The following is a 22,015-nucleotide window of genomic DNA, read 5'->3' on the forward strand; positions in this document are numbered from 1 at the left end:
TTTCCTTCCTTCCTCCTCCCTCCCTCCCTCCCTCCCTTCCTTCCTTCCTTCCTTCCTTCTTTCCTTCCTTCCTCCCTCTACACCTCCAGGTGTATCTATTTCAGAATATATCCTTGTACTTTTGCACATTTCTTGACTGCTAAAACACAGTAGACCTCACCCTGCTTCTAGTCCTCTGCTGCGGGCTCTTCGTAAGAAACACGCGGAAGCCGGGCCTTCGAGTCTCTCTTTATTATTGAAAACTCTTGAGGTACAATGACCGAACTAAACCAAACGTAATTTTTCTTTCTTAAAAAAAAAAAAAACGGGAAAAAAAAACCCCCAGAAACCCCCAACAAGCTTCAAAATGTTCTCGCGATATGAAACCTACAAGCTTCGTACACCGAGCGACGCGGAGTGCAAAGGGGGCGAACCCGTCGTTGGTCTTTGGTGCCTAGAATAACCGCACACGCATCCAGAGGCAGGCACGCAAAACTCACGCCACGGAGAGGGGCACGCAAAGGCACACACACGCACACACACGCACACACACATACACCCAAACCCAGAAGCGGCCGACCCATAAAGGGAGCCCCCCAACGCATTAACGCTTGGCGCTCCCTCGTGATTCGTTGGATAAAGAGGCTTGTTTGATCTCACAGACTCCCTTGGCCAGCACCCACGTATAAGAAACCCCACGGAGACAAAACTCTGCGGGGAGAATCTTTGGGTCATCTCCAGGCCGACCAGAAAGGAGCCTGTTTTTTTTTTCTCAATCTCCTGTTTGTACGGATGGACGTTATCCTAGCCCAGGTGCCAACCATCCCCGAATAGCCCCGAATACGGGTACCACCACAACCTATCGCACCCCAGGCCAACCGAGACGAAAGGGAGCACCTCTTTCTCCACCCCCCCCACCCCCCGACGGTGTATCTATGGGGAACAGCAGCTACAGATGGCTCTACCCGATCGAGTGTAAACAAGGACTTCTGGAATGTTTTTCAGTCTACGCGATTGAATTCTCCTTCCAGAGGAGACTAAGGGCGAAGAGTAAAGGGGGTCAGGAAGGCGATTTGGGACGCTCTCGCCGGCCGCGCGCAGCACAAAGGTGTCTGCTAGGTGGGTCCAAGCTGGCAGAGACCCACCTCGCAGGGACGGCATCCCTGAACAAGTACCGTGACTTGCCCCAGACACGCAGGAGGGACCCCGCGCTTCTCCAGACGGTTTTCTTCCCAGCGGTGGGATGGAATGGGACAACTCGCCGTTGCCGTCATCCATCACCGACTCACTGCGGCCAACTCGTCCCAGGAAAGCTCTCTGCAGAACAATTCAACGCGGGATAGCCGAAGAGCGGGACACGTAGAATTGCAGCTCATCCCACCCTTGAGGACTTCAAACTCGAGAAGGCTCAACCCTTAAGCCAGACAAGGCCCGCTGCAATTCCGTTGTCCCTCTGTGGAGTTATCCTGTGTTGAATTAACAGAACCAGTTCTTAGACGCCTCCAGGGATGGAGCACCCACAAGCAGTTCCACTGATTAGTTAGTTAATTAGTTACAGAATAGAGCTGGAAGGGACCTTGGAGGTCTTCCAGTCCAGCCCCCTGCTCAAGCAGGAGATCCTGTACCATCTCAAACAAGTGGCTGTCCAGCCTCTTCTTAAAAACCTCCAGTGATGGAAACATCTACAACTTCTGGAGGCAGGTTGTTCCACTGGTAAATTGTCCTCACTGTTAGGAAGTTTCTCCTTAATTCTAGGTTGCTTCTCTCCTTGATCAGCTTCCATCCATTATCCTGCAGCGAGTTTTCCCAAGGCAACTGAGTTGGCCGCGTGGCGAGTTTACCCCTGGCGAGTTGTCCTAGACCCAAGAGAAGACGCCCAAGATCCATTCCCTTCCGTTTCTCCGGCTGGAGACGACGGACCAACGCCGCTGCGCGCCCCCTGTCCCTTCCCCCCCCCTTGAAACTGCCCTCCCGACAGCACCAGGTACTAAAAAGAGAAAAAAAGCATTTTACAGCGCGAGGGGGAATAAGATTGGCAGTTGGAGCTTGCTACGTGGAAAAAAGATCAGAGAGAAATCGAAAAAAAGTTCCAGGCAGTTACTCTACCCTAATTCGGTAACTTGGCTGGATCGGAAAGCAACGTTGGTCACATCAAAGTTTGGCTGTTTGGGCAAAGAGCCCACACGGAATGCACACATCACAAACTACGGTTCCTAGGATGGCTGGGTCACAGAGGGGCCTGTTTTCCCGGAAGAGGAGAGAGATCAGGTGATTTGTTTTGAAGGACTCGGTGACCCTGATAGAGTTTTAGGCACAAGGACGGAGAATTAGACACTCTGCTACTAAATTATAAGTCTTTGTGGAAAGGTCCCTCGGGATATAAATGGACAGGGATAAAAGCAGAGCCACTCATGGGGCTATCTTGAACTTCTTCCGTGGCTCACAGCGTGGACCAGCTGGCAGCAAAGACCCCCACCCATTAGCTGGCAGACCACTGGCTCAAAGACATTTCAAAAGACAAGGAAGGTATAATTCAAAGGAAAGAGCCTCCCTCGTCTGTCCAGACAGTTATCCGAGATAAAAAATTGGCGGGAGATCACCGTCTTCCATTGCAGGGTTAATTTAAGAATACATGCCGTATTCTCTGGATGATTAATGCTCCTTGAGAATTGCACTATGCCCGTAAACCTGACTCTGACGGGAAACTGGATCCTGCTCCATTCCTGGTGTTTTTACAAACGAGTTCACAAAGCAGAGAGGTAAGTACGTTAAGAAGCATTTCAACGACCGTACACAGTGCTGGAATCATTGCCGAAATATCGTTTTACAGCGGGCACCGTCGAGTTCTTGGCTAGAACCCAGGGACCTTCCTCGTTCTGGCAAATTGCACGTATTCCTCGACTTAATGTCCACAAGTGAGCCCCAAAATCTCTGTCGCTAAGCGAGACAATTTGTTAACGTGAGTTTTACCCCCATTTTACGACTTCGTGAAGTGAATCCCTGCAAGTTGCTAAATTAGTAACTCAATCGTTCAGCGAATCTGGCTTCCCAAATTGACTCACTCATATTGGTCACAGGAACCCCCCCCAGGGACGCTGCGACCGTCATAAATAGGAGTCAGTTGCCAAGCGGCTGAATTTTGATCAGGCGACCAAGGGATTGCTGTAACGGTCCTAAGTGTGAAAAACGGCGCTAAGTGGCTTTTTTCAGTGATGTCGTAACTTTGAACAGTCACAGTGGAGTACACACAGGCTTGCGTACTCACAATCGTTCTAACACAACAAGATCTTGGGACTATTCTTTCTCTCTTTTTTTGTGAGAGAGTTTCACGATAACTTCCTACCCTTAATTCCACCGCTGGCCTTGGGTGGGTAGACCAAGAATGCAAGTTAAGTGTAAAAGACTGCAAAGGGCCTCTTACTATACTTTAACCAGCTTTGGTACGCCGTAATGATGGCTAGTATTCTCGCTTTTTCATTTTCTCTTTTTTTTGTTTTTGTTTTAAAAAAGACAAGCCTTCAGAGGGTGGAAACCTCGAAGGGCGAGTCAAGAGCACAATGGTTTCCGAAATATTAGCAGGGAAATTGGCAGTAAAGGTGTTATCAGAGCCGGGGATTATGGGAAATCGAAACCTGCTCAGTATTAGGGGACTTTGAGTCTGGCTCAGTGCAAAAATTGAGCCTAGGGCCACAGGCACCGCTATAATGCCCCCCACGACAACAAAAAGATGCATTGTGATGTCACAATGCAAGCTCCACCCTCTTGCATGGTAGGTTTACAGGTAGTCCTCGACTTAACGACCGCCACAGACCCCCCCAATTTCTGACAGTTGTGAAGTGAGTTCTGCCCCATTTTACAATATTTCTTGCCAATGTCATAAAGTGAATCCCTTCAGTTGTGAAGATAGGAACACGGTCGTTAAGTGGACCTGGCTTCGCCTTTGACTTTGCTGGTCAAAAGGTCGTAAAAGGGGATTATGTGACCTTGGAATGCTGCAAACCATCGTAAATATGAACCAGTTGCCCAGCATCTGAATTTTGATCACGTGACCCTAGGGATGCTGCAGCAGTCGTAAGTGTGAACAATGGTCATTTTTCAGTACTGTTGTAACTTTGGTCACTAAACAAATTGTTGTAAGTCGGGGACTATCTGTATTCAGGAAATTCAATGGATTTTTCTTCCTCTGTCCACTACAGAGAGAGGACATGAGTGGTTTGGGGATAGGGCAAACAAAGTCCATAATCCCCTCCCTCTGGCACGGAAACGGGATTTCTAGAGTTAAACGCACACTCGCACAAAACATCTTGAGGTGGATATTGCACAAATTTGGGGCAAGAAGAGCGGAGAGAAAGAGGTCACTACGTCGATTATCTGGCCGTTAAAAAAGATTCCTAAAGGCAGGGGTCAGGAAAAACACTCCATTTTGGCGTGTCCGCTAAAGTAACTGGGGGGCCCCGTTTTGGTGCGGTTGAAAAATGGACACCCCGAAGATCGTCAGGCTCAGGATTCCAGCTTCTTCCGCTGGAGTGGACTCACAACATGGTTGCGAAGGAGTTTGCTGTTGCAGTTAACTTGACCCGAGAGAATTTGCTACCCGAAGAAACCAAATTGTAGATCATATCTTGGGTATCTGATGGTTTCTGTTCCTCTTCGTAGGATCTCCGTGTAGAAACACTTCCCAGTCCCTTTCCAATGGACTTATGCCAGGCCTGGACATCGGCCCTCAGGATTCTGCGGCGTGTCTCTTTCCTTGCCCCCCCCCAGATCAGCCCCCAAGGCCTGCCCAAGAAGGGACTAGTAGCCCTGTGTTTACCCTGGTTTCACATATGAGATGGCAGCTTCGGTTTCCCCGTGTTGACGTCAGGACTGAATGCTACAGAACCCTTACGGGAAGGTGCGGCGCTGTGCCGTGGAGCGGAGGCAGGTGACTGAGGGGTGGTGGCCCCACTCACTGACCGGCTGGACCCTGAAGGGGGCTGCTGGGAGGAACCGGGCTGCCCAGTGGCCCCCGTGCTTGTTTTCCCTAACAGACCAGGAACCGACGGAGAGGAACGGTACGTGACGTTCCTGGCTGACTTCCGCGCCTGCTGGGACGACCCCATGTCCGAGGGTTGGGTGAGCCGGTTTGGCAAGGAAGGCTGAGAAGCCGAAAGCGGCCGGACATCCTGCGTCAGACATCCCACCGAAAGGCCCTGGGAACTCCGATGTTTGACCATCTGCTGAGGCTGCAAGAACAGGGAAATATGAGATCCGGTGGCCCGAGAGAGACTGTAGTGCAGAGTTCGTCCTGGCGGGATGGATGTGCTGTGTGCTGCCTGCTGCAAGAGAGATGTGGAGACTGACGTACCCCGCGTTTCAGACAGCTGAGGCTGGCTCATCCCAGGGATGGGGTCCCCCTTTTGAACAGGCCGCGGCAGGACTTGACCTTTGCCCAGCGTACTTTCCAAGGGGGGCACGCACTGAACCACGGGAGAACACGGCGAGCCGGCTGAAGGCGTCTGCAGGTGGGACTGCGGCCCCGAGGCAGGTGAGCTGACGGAGGACTGCCGGGAGCCCCCCAGGCTGGGTTGAGAGCGACGATGGTGCAGGAGAGCAGCTGAGTCAGGGGAGAGAGGGCTGGAGATGGACGAAGGGGGAAGGAAGATGTGCGTCGCCAGACTTTGCTGGTGTGTCAATGCGATGGCCACGCTGGTGGTGGCAGCCGCGGTCTGCAGCGGCGCATGGACAAGTGGCTCCCAGATAACCGGCTTGCCGCTCAGCTCCCGGCCGGCAGTCATGGGCTGGAGGTCCTGGATGTTGTGCGCCATGTCTTGGTCGTGCTTGACGATCTGCTGGATCATCTCGTTGTTGACCGTGCTGGAACTGTGCTCTGCTCTCTTCCGCAACAGGATGGAGTTTTTTTTCCCTGTGGGGGGAAGTAAAACAGGATCAGAGGTCACACTGAAGTGCGGACGAAACTCGGAGAACTGTTTGAGATGGAGATGAACCACACTGGCATGGCGAGGAGGAGGAGATGGAGAAGGAGATGGAGAACGAGGAGGACACAAAGAAGAAGGAGATGGGAATAGTGAACAAGGTGGAGGAGAAGAAGAAAAAGGAGGTGAGGGTGGAGAAGGAAGAGGAGAAGAAAGAGGTGGAGGAGGAGGAGGAGATGGAGATAGAGAACGAGGAGACAAAGAAGAAGATGGGATAGTGGAGAAGAAGGAGAAAAAGGAGATGAGGATGGAGAAGGTGGTGGTGGTGGAGGAGGAGGAGAAGGAGATGAGGATGGAGAAAGGAGGAGAAGGAGAAGAGGGAGAAAGAGCTGGAGGAGAAGGAGAAGGAGAAGATAGAGAAGGAGATGAGGATGGAGAAGGAGGAGGAGGAGAAGGAAATTTCTGAGATATATCAACAGAGGAGATCAGCTCAGAGCAGGTTTGAACAGCTAATGTCTCCTCAGCATCTATCAGAAGACCCCAAAGATTCTCCTGCAGTGGTTTTCCTTTGTTAGGACTTCATTCATTTTGTGAGGAGTCTCATGGGCCCAGCGAAGACAACCTATGGGCCCTGTAATCCTCCATCCTTCCATCCCCTCACCTATCCGGTCCAGCCTATCCATGGCAACGGTCTCAAAGGCTCGACGCATCATGGGGTATTCCTCCAGGACTTCGTTGAAGTTGTCCACGGAAAGGGAATAGAGGCGGCAGTAGGTGTTGGCCCGGACACTGGCCGTGCGCCGGCCCCGGGTCAGAAGGCAGATCTCTGCAGGGGCAAAGGAGAAGAAGAACACAGGGTTTCCTGCCTAAGCAGGGGATTGGACTAGAAGACCTCCAAGGTCCCTTCCAACTGTTATTCTGCTTTCCTTCTTTCCTTCCTTCCTTCCTTCCTTCTCCATCACTGGAGCTTTTCAAGAAGAGACTGGACAGCCATTTGTCTGAAATGGTATAAGGACTCCTGCCTTGAGCAGGGGGTTTGACTAGAAGACCTCCAAGGTCCCTTCCAACTCTGTTATTCTATTCTATTCTACTCTACTCTACTCTACTCTACTCTACTCTACTCTACTCTACTCTACTCTACTCTACTCTACTCTACTTTCTGTTCTCTATTCTGTTTTATTCTGTTATTCTATTCTACTCTACTCTACTCTACTTTCTGTTCTATATTCTGTTTTATTCTGTTATTCTATTCTATTCTACATTCTGTTCTATATTCTATTCTACATTCTGTTATTCCATTCCAGTGGTGGCGAACCTATGGCACGGGTGCCAGTGGTGGCACTCGGAGCCTTCTCTGTGGGCACACGTGCCGTTGCCCCAGCCTTGCCTCCCCCTGTTACCCCCTCCTCTCCAGCAGCCCCCCTGAAGGAGAGTCGCCCTCGAGCATGGCCCACACGGAGCAGTGCAGGCAAGGACATGGCAGCCAGGCAGTGTAGACAAGACTGTGCCCTCACACCGCATCATGCAGTTGATGCTGCAGGGCGCGGGCAGAAGGTGTGGCTGCCATAGCGCTGCTGGGCTGCCTGGGCGATCTGCGGCAGGCCCTGGAGGTGGTGAGTGGTCCTGTGGGCAGGCAGGGCAGGGAAGGGGGGGGGGGAGAGCAGGCCAGTTTTTGGGCACTTGGTCTCTAAAAGGTTTGCCATCACTGTTCTATTCTATTCTGTTCTGTTCTGTTCTGTTCTGTTCTGTTCTGTTCTATTCTATTCTATTCTATTCAACTGAAAGACGTGAAGAAGGCTCATTCATTGACTTCAAGGTATTTATTGAAGATTTGCTAGCTAGCTTTCATGCCTAAGGCGGGACTAGAACTCACCGTCTCCTGGTGATTGGCCCAAAGTCATCCAGCTGGCTGTCATGCTTAAGGTGGGACTAGAACTCACTGTCTCCTGGTGATTGGCCCAAAATCACTCAACTCGCTTTCATGTCTAAGGCGGAACTAGAACTCACTATCTCCTGGTGATTGGCCCAAAGTCATCTTTTTGTGCTTCAGGCGGGACTATAACTCCCAGTCTCCTAGTGATTGGCTCAAAGTCACCTAGCTAGCTTTCGTGCCTAAGGCAGGATTAGAACTCCCCGTCTCCTGGTCATTGGCCCCAAAGTCACCCAGCCGACTTTCACGCTAAGGCGGAACTAGAACTCACCGTCTCCCGGTGACGGGCCCAAAGTTACCCAGTTGGCTTTCACACACACACACACACACACAGACTTACAAACACCTTCGCAAGGACTGAACCTCTTTACAAGTCCCCCTCGGAGAAGCCATTCAAAATATCCACACACCCGCCCCCCAAGAAAACACCTACCCCCGAAATACGATCCGTCCGAAAGCTTCATTTCCTTAGAGCCCCGGGTCAGGATGCTGACCACCCCGTGTTGTATGAAATACATCTTTTTCCCCACGGTTCCCTCTCGGATGATAAAATCTCCCGGCTGGAAAACCTCAAAGCGCAGCTTGGTCAGCATCGCCGTGACAAAGTTGGGGTCCGCGTTGGCAAAGAGGGGCATGTTGTCCACCAGATTCCGGCAATTAAAATTGATGATCTCCTGAAGGAGGGAAGGGATTCCGAAGGAGAAGAAAATCAGGAACTGACAGAGGAGGGGAAAAAAAAAAGGCTTTCCGATCGGAGCGAATTGGGCGTTATAAAAAAAATCCACCAAGATACAGATAATTCCTCGACTTCACAACGTTTAGTGACTGTTCAAAGTGGCAACGGCAGTGAAAAAAATGGATTTAGGACCTTTTTTTTCACACTTAACGTCTTTTATGCATGCATGTATTGCAGTATTAATAACGTATTAATTTATGAACTGGATTAAAAACAATGATAGAAGAAGCCTATGATAATAGAATAGAATAGAATAGAATAGAATAGAATAGAATAGAATAGAATAGAATAGAATAGAATAGAATAGAATAGAATAAGAAGAATGGGAGGAATAGAATAGAATAGAATAGAATAGAATAGAATAGAATAGAATAGAATAGAATAGAATAAGAAGAATGGGAGGAATAGAATAGAATAGAATAGAATAGAATAGAATAGAATAGAATAGAATAGAATAGAATAAGAAGAATGGGAGGAATAGAATAGAATAGAATAGAATAGAATATGAAATAGAATATGTAACAGAATAGAATATGAAATAGAATAGAATATGGAATGGAATAGAATAGAATAGAATAGAATAGAATAGAATAGAATAGAATAGAATAGAATAGAATAGAATAGAATAGAATAGAATGGGAGGAATAGAATAGAATATGAAATAGAATAGAATAGAACAGAACAGAATAAGAACACAATAAGAATAGAATAGAATAGAATAGAATAGAATAGAATAGAATAGAATAGAATAGAATAGAATAACAGAGTTGGAAGGGACCTTGGAGGTCTTCTAGTCCAACCCCCTGCTCAGGCAAGAGAACCTATAGCCATTTCTGACATTTAAAACCATTTAAAAACAGAACTTGCTGCAAAACTAGCCGGCATGTAATAACCCTAATTGCCTTTCCTTCGTGGCTTGTACCTCTTTAAGGGGTTCACTCAATTCTTCCAGAATATTGTCTTCGTCGAACATTTTCCCCTGGTATCGGTGTTCGTAATACTCGTGGATCCGCTGACGCGTGTCTCCCGGTAACTTATGGAAGGACATGTACTGCTCCACTTGCTTATACTAGAAAATGGAGGAACAGAAACATCTTAAATTCAGCCGGGAGAAATACCTCCCCAAATTAGGTCCATCTCTGTCCTTATCTACTGTCCTTATCTATCCTGCCTCTCTCTTCCTCTAAAAGAGACTTTGGGGGAGGGGGTTCCTGTGAATCAGCCCCCAGTGAGGCAATTTGAGGATGGGAATCTCCCCTTCCTCCCTTCCCTATGAAATTTGGAGTAGGATAAGTGCCTGCTTAAGTTTCTAGTCCTCTTTCTTCCAGGGAGCTAGATTTAGAATTAGAACAACAGAGTTAGGAGGGACCTTGTAGGTCATCTAGCCCAACCCCCTGCCCCAAGAAAGAGACCCTACACCATTTCTGATGGATGTCAGTCCAGTCAAGCTAAAAAAAATCTCACTTTTTTAACATTCTTGTCTATTTTTTATTTTGTCTCCGTTCATTTTTTTTTTCTTTTGGATTTTAATCTTCGGAATTTAATTAAAAAAAAACAGAGACAAACGTTTTGGAAGTTTTATCTCTCCGTCTCGCCGGAGAGAAGCTAGCACTGGCAAGCCCCAGAATTTGGCAACAAGTCGATGGAAACCTGCTCACCTTCTCCTGGTATTGGCGCCGAGAGGAGTCCAGCGACTGGATGAGGGCCGTGGCGTGGCCGATGAACATGGCGTAGCAGGTGGCACCCACAATCATGCTCAGCATGGTCAGCCAGACATCGGTCATGCCCTCGGGGGCCTGCTGCCCGTAACCAATGCACAACATGTGGCTCATAGCTTTGAACAAAGCGTGCGAATATTGCTTTCCCCAGGAGTCATTCTGAAGGACAGGAGGGAAAAAGAGTGGAACTCACCGGTGTGTTTTTTGAAGATCCACAGTCTTTCCCTGCAGAGCCTTTCCGGTGTCCTTCAAACTTGGCAACTTTAAGAGGTCTGGACTTCAACTCCCAGCATTTCCCAGCTAGGATTCTTTAAGAGGGGTGGACCTCAACTCCCAGAATTCCCCAGCCCCAAATTCCTAGAATCCCCCAACGCCCTGCTGGAGGTGAATTCTAGTTGGAAGTCCAGATCTCTTAAGTTATGCTGACTGGGGAATTCTGGGAGTTGAAGTCCAAGTTTGAAAAACACGGCCTTAGGATCAATAGAAACTCTTGAACCCATGTCCCTTGAGTAGAAATTGTCAACCCTTCGAGGAAGACCAAGTCAGATGAACTAATGGAAGTCTATTATTATAAGATATGATAACAGAAATTTGAAATTTGTCTCCCTCCCTCTCCCTCCTTTCCTCCCACCCTCTCTCCCTCCTCTCTCTCCCTCCCTCCCTTTCTCTCTCTCCCTCTCTCCCCTTCTTCTCTCCCTTTCTCCCTCCCTCCCCATTTCCCTCCCTCTCTCTCTGCCTCCCTCCCTCCCCCTCCCTTCCTCTCTGTCTCTCCCTCTCTCTTCCTCCCTGTCTCCCTCCCTCTCCTTCCTTTCACCCTCTCTCCCTCCTCTCTCTCCCTCCCTTTCTCTCTCTCTCTCTCTCACTCCCTCTCCTTCTTCCTTCTTTCTTCTCTCTCTTTCTCCCTCCCTCCCCCTCTCCCTCCCTCTCTCTCTGCCTCCCTCCCTCCCTCTCTCCCCCTCCCTCTCTCTTCCTCCCTGTCTCCCACCTTCTCTTCCTCCCTCTCTCGCTCCTTCGTTCCCTCTGTTCCTCTCCCTCCCTCCTTCTCTGTCTCTATACCACAGAGAATCAAGGTAAGAAAACCTTGAGTTTCTTCCTGACCCAGTCCTGCCTTTCGCTGTGAAGTTGGTTTTCCCTAAGAGCTGCCACCTAGTCTCAAAGTTATTTCTCTTCTGCTTTGCAGAATTATGGGACTCTCTCCTGCTCAGCCTGGAACCATTTTGTCCGACAGACAGAGAAAAACAAAACAACAACTCACCACCATGTGGTTGATGGAAACCCAACAGTCTTCAGGGAAGTCCTGCAGCATGGGGACCAGGAATTGTAAGCAGCCGTCCCAGTGACACAGGAGGAGCATCATCCCGATGAGATTGAAGATCCGGACCACGGCACTGGCCAGGTCGTAGGTCATGTGGAAAATCTGGGGACGCAAGGGGGACATGGTAAACTGATCAAGCCCATGTTCTTCCCGTACGTGGATTACAGGTCATCTTCGGATAATGACTACGGAGATTCTCCGTCCTCCAGGTCCTAGTTATCCCAAAGATGCTTTTTCACGAGGCAACTGGACTTTCTTGTTTTTCTTTGAAGACGTTTTATCCTTGGGGTGGACAAGCTTCTGCCTTGGGTTTCAAGTGTGTTTAAAGTGTGCACGTTGACTGAATATCCTCCTGAGTACATATGGGACATTGCCTCTTGGAAAAGCACCTTTGGGAAAGTAGACCTTTGAACGGATCAAACCACATATAAATCCGCGGGAAGAACAACATATAAGGAACGGTTGCTGGAATTGGGGATGCCCAGTCTAATGAAGAAAAGGACTAAGGGGGACAGGATAGCAGCCTTCCAATATCTCAGGGGCTGCCCCAAAGAAGAGGCAGTCAAGCTATTCTCCAAGGCGCCTGAAGGCAGGACAAGAAGCAACAGATGGAAACTAAAGAAGGAGAGAAGCAACCTAGAACCAAGGAGAAACTTCCTGACAGTCAGAACAATTAACCAATGGAACTACCTGCCTCCAGAAGCTGTGAATGCTCCAACACTGGAAGTTTTGAAGAAGAGACTGGACAGCCATTTGTCTGAAATGGTATAGGGTTTCCTGCCTGAGCAGAGGGTTGGACTAGAAGACCTCCAAGGTCCCTTCCAACTTTATTATGATTATGATTATGATTATGATTATTCATGAAAATCGCATTTATGACCACAGGATAAAAACAGAGATACGTTTCCCTGCCTTTTTTAATGGGTGATTTACCTCTTCCCACTGGTGGATGTAACGGATGAGACGAGAGAGCCGTAGAAGACGTAGCAAGCTAAGGATTTTAGTGAAACGGACGATACGCAGGGCCCGGGCGGTCTTATACACTTCCGAATCCACTTGCGTCTCCAGGTCTACGATGAGGAAGATGTAATCGACGGGGATGGAGGAAATGAAATCCACCAGGAACCAGCTCCTGAGATACTTCATCTTAATGGTGTGGGGGTCCAGAATGATCTCGGTGTTGTCTTCCACCACGATCCCCGTCCGGAAATTCAGCACCAAGTCGGCCAGGAAAAAGGTATCCGAGAGGACGTTGAAGACGATCCAGGGAGGCGTGTTCTCGTCCTTGAAAAAAGTGATCCCGACGGGCAGGATGATCAAGTTGCCGACCATCAACAGCAACATGATCAAGTCCCAGTAAAACCTGGAAGGCAAAAACAAAAAACAAAAAAACGGGGAGGGATCAGTCAGCCTCATCTGAGCGAGAATCGTTCAAACTGGGTTTGTTATCAGCTATGATTTAGAGTCTGACTCTGGCCTAGGAGCTGAGCCTGTGTGTGATCAACCTCGGGCATCAACACAGGAAGTCCTCAGGTTATCACCACAATAGAGCCATAAGCCCCCAACAGTCATAAAACGGGTCCTCCGCGTGACTGACCAGATTTTACAAAAAAAAAATTGGCGCGGGTCATTAAGCAAATGCGGTGGTTGTTAAATGAACACAGTGGCTGTTTTTTTTCTCCCCCTCTTTATTCTTTGACCAAAAACGAAGGGAAAACCCATCCGACCAATATCACCGAAAAGAGAAATTAAACCGGGATCGTCTCTTTTTTAAAACTCAAAACACCTCGACGCCAAAATGAAAAGGCCTCTGCTGATTTGTTCTCGCAGGCACCGATCAAGCGCTCAAAAGCTTACTTCGGCCCGGCCTCGGCTGAGTGTTGATTATCCAATAAAGATCATGATGTAATCCACGGGTTTAATCATAACATTATTCCACGTTGAATCCTAAAGACCGAAAAACTCTATCCGATTCCCGCAAAGACATCTGTCCTCGATCGACGTACAAGCCGAGAAACATATGGAGAGATTTGAGAAAAGGAATCTGGGAGCCCAGCCAAACAGCTCCGCTTCTTATTGGGATAGTGAACCCTTTGCCTATCCGAGCTACGTTTTCTGCTGCTGATGAAGCTTTCCCATCCATTTTCCCTTGCTTGGCAAAAGCCGGCCCAATCTTACACAGCTCCCTCGTTTTGAACACACATACACACACCCTGATTTATCATGCCTTGGTAAGACCACACTAGCAAGGCTGCGTCCAGTTTTGCTTGCCACGATATAAAAAAGATGTTGAGATGCTTCTCTCTTATTTCTTACACAAATTCCTGTCCTTTCTTTTTTATCCTTCCTTCCTTCCTTCCTTCCTTCCTTCCTTCCTTCCTTCCTTCCTTCCTTCCTTCCTTCCTTCCTTCCTTCCTTCTTTCCTCCTGTTTTCTTTTTTATAGAAATTTCTCTTTCTTTCTTTCTTTCTTTCTTTCTTTTGCTGCGATAGGACAATAAATTCATTAACAGCAATTTTCAGGTGTATTTGCAGACCACCCTAGGGTTTCCAGCACAGGAATTCTTTTTTTCTATAACTTCCAGAATGGCAGCTGAGCTATGCATGCTTCCAGCCCATAATAGTCTATTTTGACCAATGACGGTTCTCCGGGGAAAAGCTTGAGCTGTGTTACCTTCCGTCTTTCTATTTTTTTAAATGCCAAGCAAGACAGTCTACAATGTGGGTCAGCTTTAACCTCAGTGGTTTGAAAACAAACTAGAATTTCCTCTCCCCCATCGTTACATTAATCCCAAATCAAAGACGCTCCAGAAATATTTCATATCATGTGTGAACTTGATCACTCTATCACTATGAGTCGGTCCCTCGCAAGATATTATCGTGAATTATTTGCTGAAGGTACAGCTCTCTTTAACTACATCTTAGTGGTTGCAATTAATAATTATTCAGAAAGTAAACTGAGGCCTTTTAGTGCAGTGAACAATGATGGTGTGTTTCCCCCACAGAGTTTGAAGTTAGAATGAAAGACTCATTGTCATCTTCATAGTAGCCTTGCTACTAAAGATAGGCCTTTAGCTGATGATTTGGGTGTGTGTGTGTGTCTATGTGTATATCTTCAAACAGAAACCCCCCCCCCCCAATGATTTCAGAAGTGCCTTGCTAAGCAGCTACTGTATTTTATGTTTTAAAAATAAATAAATGAGGAAACGAGGACTTTGGCTGTCTTTGAAAGGGAGGATCAACACAGAGTAAACAAAATGAACCAAAAACAAGAGCATCGTGTTTGCTTAAATACAGATAGCCCTTGACTTACAATCATCCGTTTAGCGACCATTTGAAGTTGAAACCGTGCTGGGGGGAAAAAAGCAATGGACAACCACTCCTCTCTCTTACGACCGTTACAACGCCCCCAAGTCATGCGATCACAATTTGGGTGCCTGAAAACTGGCATGTATTCACAGCGTCCCCGGGTCAGTTGGCTTCCAACAAGCAAAGTCAATGGGAGAAGCCAGATTCGTTTAACAACCTTGTGATTCATTTAACGACAGTTATTCGCTTAACCACCATGGCAGAAAAGGTCGTAGGTCAAGCGCAACTCACTTAACAACGGACTTGGTTTAGCAATGGAAATTCTGATCTACAATTGTGGTTGTAAGTTGAGAACTGCCTGTATAGGATCCTGTCCCCTAGAAGGACAGGAAGAAGCAAAATAACCACCCCCCCAACACTGGTGATGAGAACGCCATCCATATCAGACCTGCTCAACTAGAGCCCTCTCCCTAAGACAAGGATAGGCAACCTTGGCCCCTTCATGACTTGTGGACCAACTCCCAGAATTCCTGAGCCAGCATGGAGGAAACTTTGGCCCATTCATGACTCCTGGACTTCAACTCCCAGAATTCCTGAGCCAGCATGAGGGAAACTTTGGCCCCCTCATGACTCCTGGACTTCAACTCCCAGAATTCCTGAGCCAGCATGGGGGAAACTTTGGCCCCTTCATGACTTGTGGACTTCAACTCCCAGAATTCCTGAGCCAGCATGAGGGAAACTTTGGCCCCTTCATGACTCCTGGACTTCAACTCCCAGAATTCCTGAGCCAGCATGAGGGAAACTTTGGCCCCCTCATGACTCGTGGACTTCAACTCCCAGAATTCCTGAGCCAGCATGGGGGAAACTTTGGCCCCTTCATGACTTGTGGACTTCAACTCCCAGAATTCCTGAGCCAGCGTGAGGGAAACTTTGGCCCCTTCATGACTTGTGACTTCAACTCCCAGAATTCCTGACAGGTAAACCACTCCCACCAGACCCTCACCGGAGTGTCCACACCCAGAGGAAGGGAGGAAGGAGAGAGAGGGCTGGATCACTTCCCCCAGAAAATAATTTCCCACAAGCCATTCCCAGTCCAGCAGTTCCTCCGCCTTGTCCGAGGCGTGACCCATGGGAATTGTATATGGAGATCCAGGTCCCAAAGATGCTTTTTCAGGAGGCAACTGGACGTTCTTTGTTTTTCTTTCCAGACATTTCGCTTCTCCTCCCAGAAGCTTCTTCCGCTCTGCCTGGATGGTGAGGAAGGGAAGGATTTATAATCCTTCCAGAGAGCTGGTCATTTGCCTTCTTTTAGGGAGGTGTTGAGGCCACTTGGAGGTTTACCTGCATCCTCAGAGTCACCTGAGTGGTGCAGATGGGTGTGGAACACAGTCTTTTCAGCCATTCCAAGAAGGCTCCACACCCATTTGCACCACTCAGGACACAGACAAACCTCCAAGTGGCCTCAACAACTCTCTAAAACAATGCAAATGACCAGCGGTCTGCAAGGAGTATAAATCCTTCTCATCCAGGAAGCTTCTTCAGCAATGGTGGGGAATGGAAGGGTATATACTCCTTGCAGACCGCTGGTCAATCCTTTGCCTTCTTTTAGGGAGCCGTTGAGGCCACTTGGAGGACGCAGACAAACCCCCAAGTGGCCTCAACGACCCTCTAAAAAGGAGGCAGACGCCCAGCGGTCTGCAAGGCATATAAAATCCTTCCCTTCCCCACCCTCCAGTCAGGGCCGAAGAAGCTCCTCGGAGGAGAAGCGAAACGTCTTCAGAACCAAGAAAGCCCGGCGGCCTCTCCGGAAAGACAAAAAAAAGCACCTGCGGGAGATGGGCATTGTAGTCCCTCCTGCAAGGAGACGGCGGGAAGACACACACACACAGAGAGAAAGAAGAACGTTCAGCACCACGGACAGCGCCGCCTCCGCCGGTCTTCCGCCCGGCTGAGCCAGCCGAGGCCCGGCGGGTCTCCCCCCCCCCGCCTCCCCGGGGAGTGCCCCATGGGCCGAGGAGTCCTTACCTGAAGTCGCTGTAGGGGTGGATGATCCAGAAGCCGGCCGACTTGACCCGCTGCTGCTCGATCTCCACCGCCTTGTGGCTGCCGAACATGCGGAGGGAGAACTTGTTGACGGCCGGCTGGAGCAGGGCGCCCAGCTGGCGCTGCACGAAGGTGCCGCCGGGCTCTTCCAGCCCCGAGGCGGCGGCGGCGGCGGCCAGGTCGGCGGCCACGATCTGCTCGGCCACGCGGGCCGGCCCCATCTCGCCCTTGGCGGCCGCCGCCGCCGCCGCGGAGCCTTTGCGCGTGGGAGGCTGCGAGGAGCCCTCGCTGGACAGGGCGGAGGAGCGGGGCCGGCCGGCGGGGTCTCCATCCCGCAAGGGCCCGGGCGCCTTGGGTCCAGGGGGCTCCGGGCCCCGGCAAGGCCGTCGGTCCGGAGCCTCGCCGGAGGAGGAAGCGGCGACGGCGGAGGTGGCATCCATGGCGCTCAAGCGGGCCCTTCAAACGCCCTTGCCCGGCCGCGGCCCCCCCGGCGCATCCCTCCCGCCGCCCCGCGTGGAGGCCCGACGCCAGGAAGGGAAGGGAAGGGCAGGGCGGCGGGGCGGGGCGGGCGCGGCTGAAGGGCCAGGCGGGGCGGGCACGGCACGGGCAGGGGCTCATGCCCCACCCGGGCGCCCCCTCCCCCGGGCCTGTCTCAGCCCCTCCGGCCGGCGGGGTCCATCCAGGGCGGTGGCATCTACGCCCCCCCCCCTCCCGACCAGCCGAGCCGCTGTCTTGCACCCAGGCACGGGCGCCAGGGGCAGGCGGGCGCCGCCTAGCGGGTCAGCCGCCGCCCAGCGCCCCCCCACTCCCCCACTCCCCCGCAGCCTGGGGACCCGAGTGGGCAGGTAGAAGCGGGACGGAGCCTGGAAGGGGAGGCGGGGTGAAGCGGTGACGGAGGAGATCTGCTATCATGTCACCCCACCCCACCCCACCCCCCCAGTCCTTCTTTTCATTAAACTAGACCAGGGATCTTCCAACTTGGTCTTTTGATTGACTTGTGGACTTCCTCAGTCAGCATGGCTGGTTCAGGAATTCTGGGTGTTGAAGTCCACAAGTTGTAAAAGAGCCAAGGTTGCCTACTCCTGCCCTAGTGCGTGCCCCCCCCATTCCCCCGCAGCCTGGGGACCCAAGTGGGCAGGTAGAAGCGGGACGGAGCCTGGAGGGGGAGGCGGGGTGAAGCGATGACGGAGGAGATCTGCTATCATGTCACCCCACCCCACCCCAGTCCTTCTTTTCATTAAACTAGACCAGGGATCTTCCAACTTGGCCCTTTGATGACTTGTGGACTTCAACTCCCAGAATTCCTCAGTCAGCATGGCTGGTTCAGGAATTCTGGGTGTTGAAGTCCACAAGTCATAAAAGAGCCAAGGTTGCCTACCCCTGCCCTAGTGCGTGCCCCCCCCACCCATTCCCCCGCAGCCTGGGGACCCGAGTGGGCAGGTAGAAGCGGGACAGAGCCTGGAGGGGGAGGTGGGGTGAAGCGATGACGGAGGAGATCTGCTATCATGTCACCCCACCCCAACCCCCCCCCCAGTCCGTCTTTTCATTAAACTAGACCAGGGATCTTCCAACTTGGCCCTTTGATGACTTGTGGACTTCAACTCCCAGAATTCCTCAGTTCAGGAATTCTGGGTGTTGAAGTCCACAAGTCGTAAAAGAGCCAAGGTGGCCTACCCCTGCCCTAGTCCATATCAGACCTGCTCAACTGGACCCCTGTCCCTAAGACAAGGCTTGGCTATTTTATGACTTGTGGACTTCGACTCCCAGAATTCCTGAGCCAGTATGGGGGAAACTTTGGCCCCTTGAATGACTTGTGGACTTCAACTCCCAGAATTCCTCAGCCAGCGTGCCTGGCTGAAGAATTCTGGGAGTTGAAGTCCACAAGCCATCAAAGGGCCAAGTTGGAAGACCCCTGAACTAGACCTACCCAATTCCAGCAACTGTTCCTTATATGTTTTAGCCTCCACCCCCTCCCCAATCATCTTTGTTGCTCTTCTCTGCACTCTTTCTAGAGTCTCAACAAATTTTTTACATCGTGGCGACCAAAACTGGATGCCGTATTCCAAGTTTGTCCTTAACGGGTCTTTATAAAGTGGTACTAACACTTCATGTGATCTTGATTCTATCTCTCTGTTAATGCAGCCTAGGGTCAGCCTAAGTACCTGGCAATCTTGGAAAACACGTCAAAGGAAAGAAACACCTCCAACCTTAAAGTCAGCTTGGAAGCACCAAAGGAAATTAGTTTGAAGTTATCTTCCAGCCTAAGAACCCAATCGTTTTTCAAATAGCGATTTATAGAATAACCTGTTCTATGAATCAAGCTGGCTGAATGATGATAATTAAATAGGTTGAGTGAAGAAGTGCCAGGACAGGTTTGGAATAGAATAGAATAGAATAGAGAACAGAGAACAGAATAGAATAGAATAGAATAGAATAGAATAGAATAGAATAGAATAGAATAGAATAGAATAGAACAGAACAGAACAGAACAGAACAGGAGATGGAAGGAAAGAAGATTATTAAATTTTCTGTAATCGTGTCTAATTTCTGCCATCTATGATGGCAGCCACTATGCATTTCTTCTGTGTTAGTTACACTGTTGAACATGCTGTTATGGACACAGAAATAATAAAAAAAATAGTTATAGCCACAAATAGTTATAATTTACAAACATATCCTGAATATTTGTGGCTATTGCTGTAAACAGTTCTGTTCTACTGTTACAATTTTTATTGTGGCTGTTGTTCCAGTTGCTATTTTTGCCTAAACCAAATATGTTACTTATTTTACAGATAACCACTTCTTTCTCTCTCTCTTTCTTTTTTTTTTCTCAGCCAAAAGTGTGGCGAGCTTAAAAATAAACATTTCATAAGCATCACGGGATGTCTCTTTGACGTCGTTTTTCTGGATCCCTTTCCGAATTGTTGTGTCTGTGGCTGGATTATTGAAATCCTGGCTGTGTCTGGGCTTCAGTCAGCACCTTGCCTAATCCTTATTTAATGCCTTAAAATCCTCTTAACGACAAGCACGTCTCTGCTCACGTCCACTTTGGACACCAATTTTGTGAGGCTGCCCACGGCAGGTGTTGAACATTCCAGGTGTCCCACTATTTTTGTGATCCTTTGTGACGCACCCCACCTGGTCATATACACCCTGATGGCCTGCCTAATCAACTGATCTTGTATAATGATCACAGACCTGAAATCGGCAATGATTTCATTCTTACGACAAGTCACACAATTGTCTCTTTTATTTATTATTTATTCAATGAAATAAAATACATCTATTTAATTGATCAGACTCGCATAAGTTAATAAGTAAATAGCGACTTTTCTTTATGGAAATGAGGATTAGTTCCGCGGGAGTTAATTGCACTACCTTCCACGCGTGGGAAAGTTGCGGTTCTAATATGTTTTCCCACGAGGCACGCGGCGCCTGGGAAGGGGCGTGGCTCGAGGGGCGTGGCGGCGAATTTTCCCCGCCCCTCCATTCAATCGCTAGTAGCCAGAAAGCCGAGGCGGAGGTCACGTGCTCCAGCTGGTTCCTGTTCTGTACCGCGCGTGCGCGTTTCCCTTTCTTGATAGAGAAAGTAAAATAACTCAAGTGGTTTTTAGCTTTTCGTCACCGTTATAAATTCTTTCGGAGAATTTATATTTTAGCTTTCATGGGCGAGACCCCTGAAGCATGTGGGCAACGTGTAGGGAGCCCAAGCCAAGTTTCTAACGAAGTATTTAATTTAAGTTTTAGTATTTAAGCAATCCACTAGTGCAGGGGTAGGCAACCTCGGCTCTTTTACGACTCATGGACTTCAACTCCCAGAATTCCTGAGTCAGCTGACTCTGGAATTCTGGGAGTTGAAGTCCATGAGTCATAAAAGAGCCGAGGTTGCCTACCCCTGCACTAGTCCCTTCCCATTTCAACCCTAAGCTACAAATATTCTCTTTTACTTGTCCCTTTCCCCCCCTCAAAAAAAAAAGAGAGAGAAAAATGACCTTTATATTAGAAATACCAAACTAATTAAACTTAGGCATGTCCAGCAGGACAGAGGCCGCCGCTTCTGTCGGGCTGGGGATGATGGGCATTGTAATCCCGTTTGGAAAAAAAGGACAGCGAGCCCAACATCGTGTGTGTGTATTTGTCTATCTATCTATCTATCTATCTATCTATCTATCTATCTATCTATCTATCTATCTACACACATATACACATACACACACATATACATATATACACACACATATACACATACATATACATATATACACACACACACAAATATACATATATATGCACACACATATATGCACACACATATATACATATTTACACATGCCCATTCTGCTTGAGCAGGGGGCTGGACTTGTTGTTAGTTGTGAAGTCGTGTCCGACCCATCGCGACCCCACGGACAACGTTCCTCCACGGGCTGGACTAGAAGACCTCTAAGGTCCCTTCCAGCTCTATTCTATTCACAGTTACTATTCACACACACACACACACACACACACACACACACACACGTTGAGAAAAATAGTCGAACACCGGGATAAATAAATAGATATATATAAAACCCGAATTAGAGGCGTTCTCGTAAGACCAAAATTAACCCCCTTTGGGGAGGCGTGGAGGGAGGTTTCTTGAGAAGCGCACCCGGAAGCTGTCGATGTGGTTTATTTCTCCCCCCACCATCGCGCGGACCGTTCTGCACTTTTTGATTTATCTCTGACCCAGGGGACGTTCCGGCGCTTTTGTGGCGCGCCTCCGTCGCCCGTGCGTGGCGGCGCATGCGCGGTGGGCCTCTCCCGTCCCCCTCAGCCCAGCTCCTCAGAGCGACCCCGGGCGGCGGCGGTGGCGGCGGCGGCGACGCTGAGGCGAAGCGCCGGCGAGGACGACGAAGGGGCGGGAAAGGGACGCGCCGCCACCAAGACGGACTTCCTGTGGGACAAGCGCACCGGGCTGACGGCCAAGAAGGTGAGGCGAGGCGGCGGGGCCGGGCAAGGGAGGCCTCGGGGCGGGTGGGGGGCGGCGGCGGCTCTCCGGGACCCCCAACCAGGCCCGGGAGAGGCCGGCGGAG

At 49.7% G+C, this 22,015-nt stretch overlaps 2 protein-coding genes across 2 annotated transcripts in view; one reads left to right on the forward strand and one right to left on the reverse strand.

Moving 5' to 3' along the window:
- PKLR (pyruvate kinase L/R) overlaps nucleotides 1-813 on the forward strand; it is an 8,301-nt gene extending 7,488 nt beyond the window's left edge. The window contains exon 9 of the mRNA XM_015826374.1: nucleotides 656-813. Within this exon, the coding sequence (XP_015681860.1) occupies nucleotides 656-813 (158 nt within the window). The remainder of the gene's footprint in view (nucleotides 1-655) is intronic.
- Nucleotides 814-4,799: 3,986 nt separating this feature from the next.
- On the reverse strand, nucleotides 4,800-17,071 carry HCN3 (hyperpolarization activated cyclic nucleotide gated potassium channel 3). The gene is made up of 8 exons (XM_015826377.1): nucleotides 16,926-17,071; nucleotides 12,527-12,956; nucleotides 11,534-11,695; nucleotides 10,219-10,437; nucleotides 9,483-9,629; nucleotides 8,258-8,498; nucleotides 6,556-6,720; nucleotides 4,800-5,884 (listed from the first exon to the last, which is right to left on the reverse strand). Exons 1-8 carry the CDS (start codon nucleotides 17,012-17,014, stop codon nucleotides 4,800-4,802), a joined length of 2,538 nt encoding a protein of 845 aa, XP_015681863.1. The 5' UTR covers nucleotides 17,015-17,071.
- Between the last annotated feature and the right edge of the window lie 4,944 nt (nucleotides 17,072-22,015).

This window comes from Protobothrops mucrosquamatus, unplaced genomic scaffold (assembly GCF_001527695.2).
Source record: "Protobothrops mucrosquamatus isolate PMUCROS unplaced genomic scaffold, P.Mucros_1.0 scaffold3084, whole genome shotgun sequence".
Lineage (NCBI taxonomy): Eukaryota > Metazoa > Chordata > Lepidosauria > Squamata > Viperidae > Protobothrops > Protobothrops mucrosquamatus.